At 41.9% G+C, this 6,565-nt stretch overlaps 1 protein-coding gene across 2 annotated transcripts in view; it reads right to left on the bottom strand.

Moving 5' to 3' along the window:
- LOC102830995 (chromosome unknown open reading frame, human C9orf3) overlaps positions 1 to 6,565 on the bottom strand; it is a 541,746-nt gene that overhangs the window by 524,937 nt on the left and 10,244 nt on the right. For both annotated transcript variants that reach the window (XM_006867634.1, XM_006867635.1), the window contains exon 2: positions 970 to 1,136. In XM_006867634.1, the coding sequence (XP_006867696.1) occupies positions 970 to 1,136 (167 nt within the window). The remainder of the gene's footprint in view (positions 1 to 969; positions 1,137 to 6,565) is intronic.

Below are 6,565 nucleotides of genomic sequence, written 5' to 3'. Positions count from 1 at the left end.
AAAAAAAAAAAAAAAAAACTGGAAATAATTTTTTAAATGTTTAGGAGTTGCAAATATTATATTCTGGCATATTCAGACAAGAGAAGAGACATGAAAGTACTATTTTTGAAAAGCCTTGAATGACTTAAAACATGTCCAAGATGTATTATGAGTGAAAAAGAGCAGAATAAAAGATGTTATACGTTATGATGATCATTTTGAACAGATAATACTTATTAAACACAGTGATTTTAAATACTGGTAGGAAATGAGCGGGAAAGCTATCATTTTTCTCTCAAGTTACTTTATTACTTATGCTTTTTATATATTTAACATTTTCTATAGTAAGTATATGGATGGAGATACCATACTTTCAACAAATATTATAATGACATGATCCTTACCTGACACCAATGCGCTCAAGATCCTAAGTGAAACAGTTAATGATGGCTGCAAGCAAATTATTCATAGACAAAACATATTAGCCCTTGCCTTCCATTTTCCTTTATGGATAAATATAACATGAAGACAACTATATCCTTTACCAGGACACTGCCAGTGGGCCAGCCATCAGAAGGGGCAATACCCACTGGGGCACTCTATCTCAACATAAAGAATAGCCATATGCAGCCTCCATGATGGGGTCAGTTCACTCAGCTCTAGTGATGTTTCCATGACACACTTGCCTACCCAGGAAGCTTTCAACCAAGACCACCCATGTATGGCCCTCAAACTACCAAGTGAAAGTAACTACCAGAGGAATCTGTGAATCGATAACTCTTAAAATGAAGAGCCCCGTAACCCAGGCCTGGTCCCGAGTGCCCCTTCTCTCTCCCTGTTTGTTTTCTCTGGCTGGGTATTTTATAGTATGTTCATTTCCAACCCAACTAATAAAAAAACCCTTTAAAGTTTAGAAAAACACTGCTTATTGGGTTCCTGGGTCCCACATGTGTGCAATACATAAATAAGCAAAGAACACATGTACAGTACCTTCCTGAAACTGTGTTGGCTTGGCAGAATTTTCCCCACTCATTAAAACAACAAAAGATGCAGCTGCTCGAACTGTAGCCTGCCATGTTGACATGGCAACGGGTGGTTCCTGGCATGGAAAAAGGGCCCTGTTGTTTATGGGGGATCCCATAGTATAAACACATGGCCTGTAGAAGAAAAAGAAAAAGAAAGGGGAGAATCTTTAAAATGAGTTGTCACTTTTCTCACCACCATGGTAGTGAAGGTTAAGTTGAGCTTTCAGAGAGAAAACATTCGAGGCTTTGTACTTCACTGGTTTCAAAGCATTCTGAAGTGAAATTGCCAAGGGCTGGGCTGTGTGAATAACCTAATGCTAGATTTTCTCAACTGAATTATTTAAATATGTAAAGTAGATTTTATTTTTTTTTTTCAATAGAGAAAAATATATTTTGGATAAAGTTTCAAATACTAGTCTGCCAAGTTATAATTTATATTACCCTCGCTCCTCCCCCTTACACCCTATGCCTTCAAAAGAAAAAAAAAAAGTTTTAAAGACATTCTTGCAAACTTTTTGGAAACTATTTTGGAAAAGAAAATATGTTTGGAGATCACTGAGATATTAATGCTTGGAAAAACAAGCTGGTGGTCTCAAATCTAGTGCTGGCGGGCAGATACCCCCAATCTTGGAAACCACCATCTTAAATGGAACCCTTGTGGGAATCCTTGTATGGAGGCCAAGAACAAGGGTTGGCATATAAACAGGACTGTAGGTTACAACAACCAAGCTTGTGGTGGGGAAGGCCCAGAGTACAGAATTGTTACCAAAGCAAGCGTAGAAAACCAATGGCCTGGTTCCGCTACGATGAAAAAATACAAAGCCACCCATACAAAGCAAGATCCCTTCCATGATTAAGTCGTGTTTGACAGAGATGGAAAGATGCTATGAGATCAAAGAATCCCATTCTTTCGATACCACTGAGTAGAAGATGGGCTCCTGAGAACACATCTTAGAAAATGTTTTCACTTTTTGTTTTTCAGGAGTTATGACAAATACAATGCATCTTTAATCCACATGGTTTATGGAGTAAATACAAAGAGCAGAACACTGCCTCCCTTCGGTAAATTGGCTTTTTTCATTAGCATCATTGTGATCTGCAAGCAGAGAAGTTTCAAACTGAAGGCAGTCAAGTCAGAAGGAAGAAAAGGCTTCCCAGGAAACAAAAGATGAGGATATAACCAAACGATTTGCTCCCAAAAGAAAATGTGTTCATGACTACACTCATATAAGACTATAACTGACTACAATCATGCATTACACCAATAACAGTCTTGTGCAGGTGGTCCTCCCATCCTGGGTTCCAGTCTCAGATTCAAACCAACTGCATATCAAAACATTCCTGGAGGGAGGGAGGCAGATGGAGAGGGAAACAAGTGGTCAAATCAATTCCTCAAAGTCTAAGTGCGTGAGTTTAAAGTGCTATTTACATAGCATTTAAATTGTATTAGGTATTATCAGTAGTCTAGAGATTATTCAGAGTCCTGGTGTGGTGCTGTGGGTTAATGCACTGGACTGCAAGGTTGGTTTGAACGGCAAGGTCGACAGTTCAAGCTCATCAGCTGCTCGGAAGAAACCCTATACACTTAACACGCAGGAGAAAAATGAGGCTTTCTGCTCCCAAAAGATTGTTGTTGTTGTTGCTAAGTGCCCTGGAGTCAGTTCTGACTCATAGAAACCCTGTATAGAGTTTCTGAGGAGTGGCTGTGGGTTTGAACCATCAACTTTGTGGTTAGCAGATATCCCACGGAGCGACATCAGGACTCTGCAAAGATTACAACCTCAGAAACCCTACCCAGGGTCACTATGAGTCAGAACTGACTCCAGGGCACTTAACAAACAACAGAGATTATTCAAAGTGTACAGGAGGACACATATAGGTTATGTGCAAATATCAAGCCATTTTACATAAGGGACATGAGCATCTTTGGATTTTGATATCCACAGTGATCCCCTTCGGCTACTATATGTATAACCCGAACCAGCTTACACTACTCACCTTGGTGGTAACTCACTCCTTCCTAACCAAGTGGCCTACCTGTGCATTTCAAAGGATTTCAAGCTGAACTGAGCTTTTTAAAAACCAATCAACCCCTTACCTTTCCTTTGTTCCCCATGCATAAGAACTTCCAAAAGTTCATGGAAATATCCCATTATCTTCTACTTCCACCTTCCCAGGAACTTTAGGAAGCCTTGGTGTGCAGACACTTCTTGACACTATAAGTTGTAGTGCTTTGTATTTTTTCTCAGAGCCCTGGTGGCCCTATAGGATAAGCCCTGGACTGCTAATGGGAAGGTCAGCAGTTTAAACCCACCAGCTGCTCCACAGGATTTATAGCTGCTCCCACAAAGATATACAGCTTCTGAAACCCTATACTGGATCACTATGAGTCAGAATTGGTGGGTTGACCTAGCTCAAACTATATTATTCCTCAATAAAACTCCTTTTCTTAGGTTAACTCAGGTGTGGGAACTCAGAAATCAGGCAAAGTGACTTGTGGGGCTAAGCCTGTTTGTGATGTTACAGGGGAGTATAACGGTCCTTGACAATACTTCCCTAAGCCTGTCTCTGACCTGACCGTGTTATGATCTCAAGCACCAAGGTGCTTAGACCACATCTGAAAATACATGTGCCATCTAACTTTTGTGCTCAGCACCTCGTTTTCCTAGGGTGCTTTTGGTGTGACTGGCCCTCTCTTCCTTCCACAGTGAACAGATCCCTCCCCAAAGTGTGTCTTGACAGGATGATTGATCTCCTTCCCCTATAAGGTTGGGTTGGTGGCCATATCAGCATTTTGCTATATGCATTCCACCTGTGTCCTGAGGTATGTGATTCCCAAGACTTCCTCCAGCAGCTTCGACATCTCTTCCTGGAAACAATCAGATTTGAAATGACGCCATCCTATCTGAGAAACAGGGCACAGGAAGAGTCAGAGTGATTCGGTGATTTGCTGAAGGGAAGGGAGAAGTAAAGGAAGGTTTCAGAGACCTGGCTGACATAGTTCATTTCCAAGGTAGCCCACACTTGATGCCAATTTCTGGGCATTTACCTTCTTGTGGAGTCCCTTCTGTATCAGGGTTGGTCAAAGTGATGGCATGTCACTTCATCACTTCTGAGCTGAAGTGTTTCTAAAACAGCTTTGGTCTTACAGGCGCTCTTCTCTTCCGCCATCAGTGTTCTCGGGCAACCTCTGGAAAAGCCCATGGAGTAAAAAAGGAGGCCCATAGCCTGTAGGTAGCGACAAATTGACACCTGCCAACAAGCACATGGCTGAGCTGGGAAGGACTTTGAGAAGACTGCAGAGCGACTGCAACTTTGTGAAAGAGAACCTGAACCAGAACCATGCAAGCTGCTCCTGGATTCCTGACCCTATGAAACTGTGTTGCTGTTAACTGCTGTCGAGTCTGTTCTGACTCATAGCAACCCTGTATAGGGTTTCTGAGGAGCTGCTTGGTGGGTTTGAACTGCCAACCTTGTGGTTAGCAGTCCAGTGCTGATCCTGCAAGTGCCACCCCAAGGCTCCTCAGAAACTATATGAGGTAATAAATATTCTTTTAAGCTGCTAAATTTGAGAGTAATTTGCTATGTAGCCAAAGATAGCACAGTACTTTCTGAAGTTTCTGGCTCAGGTGACAAGAGGGGATGGTGAAGCTGTTAAATAAGAAAGTAAATCCAGAATAGGTGCCCAAACAGGGCCACAGGAAGGGCCACAGGAGAAAGACAGAGGACACCTACCGGCTAATTTACTTATAAAGAGCTTTACACATCATTTGGCTGGGGACACTTTTCATGGGCACAAATAATGCATTTTTCTTACCTCAAGCCTACCTCAGAACATTCAGGGATAATGATTTTATGAAGCAGTAAATGATGATGTTGAAGAGGAGTGCCACACATAATAAGCGAGAAAACCCCTTCTGTTTACTGGATTTAAAACTGTTATGTTCCATCACTTTTATGTTATTACTTCCCTTTCCAACACTGTACTAGGAACCCTTTGTCTAGTTCTACACATTTTGTTCTCGAATTTTGTTCCCATCCCTTCTGTCATCCTTTGGAAGGCTCTTTCTGCCACTTCGGGCCTTACCATCTGCACTTTCCCATCAAGGAAAGATGAGACTCAGGAAGATCTCATCTGCTAACCCAACACTGTGCTCTTCTCTTCCTATTCCCCTCAAGGGTATCCTTTTGGCGAAAGTCTAAAATTTATTTTCTTCCTAGTTTTGGTACCCAGAGTTATAAATTTGAAAACCTAGAGCAGTTTATCAATTTAAAAGCCATGTTCTGATGTGGTGCTGTAGGACAGGCGCAGAACCACAGGGGTGGTTTGAACTCTAAGGTCTTTGGTTCAAACTCACCAGCTGCTCCGTGGAAACCCTACACAAGGTCGCTATGAATTGCAACCAACTCGATGGCACTTAACATCTATAAGTATACATGTCTGGTAGAGGGTACAACTGATTTCTTGTTGGAATGTTTTCACTAACAGGAAAATGATCACGTAAGAAGGAGGCCCCAAAGTACAACTTCTTGAAAATGCAATGACGGTCACTGTGATCTCTGTCTGCTCCTTTTTCAGTCCTTTACAGCTGTAGCCTCAGCTATCCCTCCCTGAGTGCTATGATGTGACCAATGGCCTTTTGATTTATGCACTTCACAGCAGAAATACTTAACAAGATTTAAAGTGACATAGCTATACTTAACACCTTTCACCTCTGGCTAAAGCTCCAGTGGTGGGATTTGGTGCAATGGTCTACAGGTGGAAGATGGGTGATAAGGGAATAAAAACCATACTTGCTATGTGGTAATTCAACAATAAAGATGGCTCCAATCATGCCATCACATGTTCAAATGAGAAGAACATGGAGGTCTGGTCCTCTGCCTCCCCCAAAGTGGGAAGGAAACTCTGTGTGTTTATAAACATGCTCCGCAGCTATCTGTATGTGCAATCACTGGAATCAAGGCAGCTGTGTTTATCTGACAAGCACAGCCTTGCACCTCAGCCCTGTTGCTAACATGCTTATGGGAAATGTGTACAGGCGCCAGCCTGGAATTCTTCAATGCTTTAACTTCATTATTTCCAGACCGAATAATTTCTTCCAACATGCAAAGGAAAACTTTGTCTCCCAAGGGCTGTCTCACATGCCTGGGGACACCCAAACACACGGGAAACTCCTTGGAGAGTTCAGGTTAGCTACAGAAACTGTAGGGAGGGAAGAGGACAATAAAAATCAGAAAGAAGAGAAAAATGGGTTAAAATGGGTTGAGAGGCAGGCCCATGATTTGTGGCCATTAAAATTACTTTCAAACTTAGGAAGAACCTGTCAGAATAACAGTTACTTAAGCTTTTTGATCAATACTTAAATGTTTACAGAGTAGTCCAATGAGGACCAGACACATAGCTATGATTTCCAGGGTAAGATGTCAAAGAACACTCATGTGCTTGTTAATCTTTGAGGAGGTGCTATCTGTAGAGGAAAACGTGTGGGAAGCAGTGACAAGCCATAGACTGGTTTTCTCTTCATTGATTTCCACATGCATTTGTCTTTTTGTAGTCAGGG

The sequence above is a fragment of the Chrysochloris asiatica genome, unplaced genomic scaffold (assembly GCF_000296735.1).
Source record: "Chrysochloris asiatica unplaced genomic scaffold, ChrAsi1.0 scaffold00107, whole genome shotgun sequence".
Classification (NCBI taxonomy): Eukaryota; Metazoa; Chordata; class Mammalia; order Afrosoricida; family Chrysochloridae; genus Chrysochloris; species Chrysochloris asiatica.
Note: the sequence above shows the minus strand (reverse complement) of the source record. Positions and strands in the feature narration are given on the sequence as shown.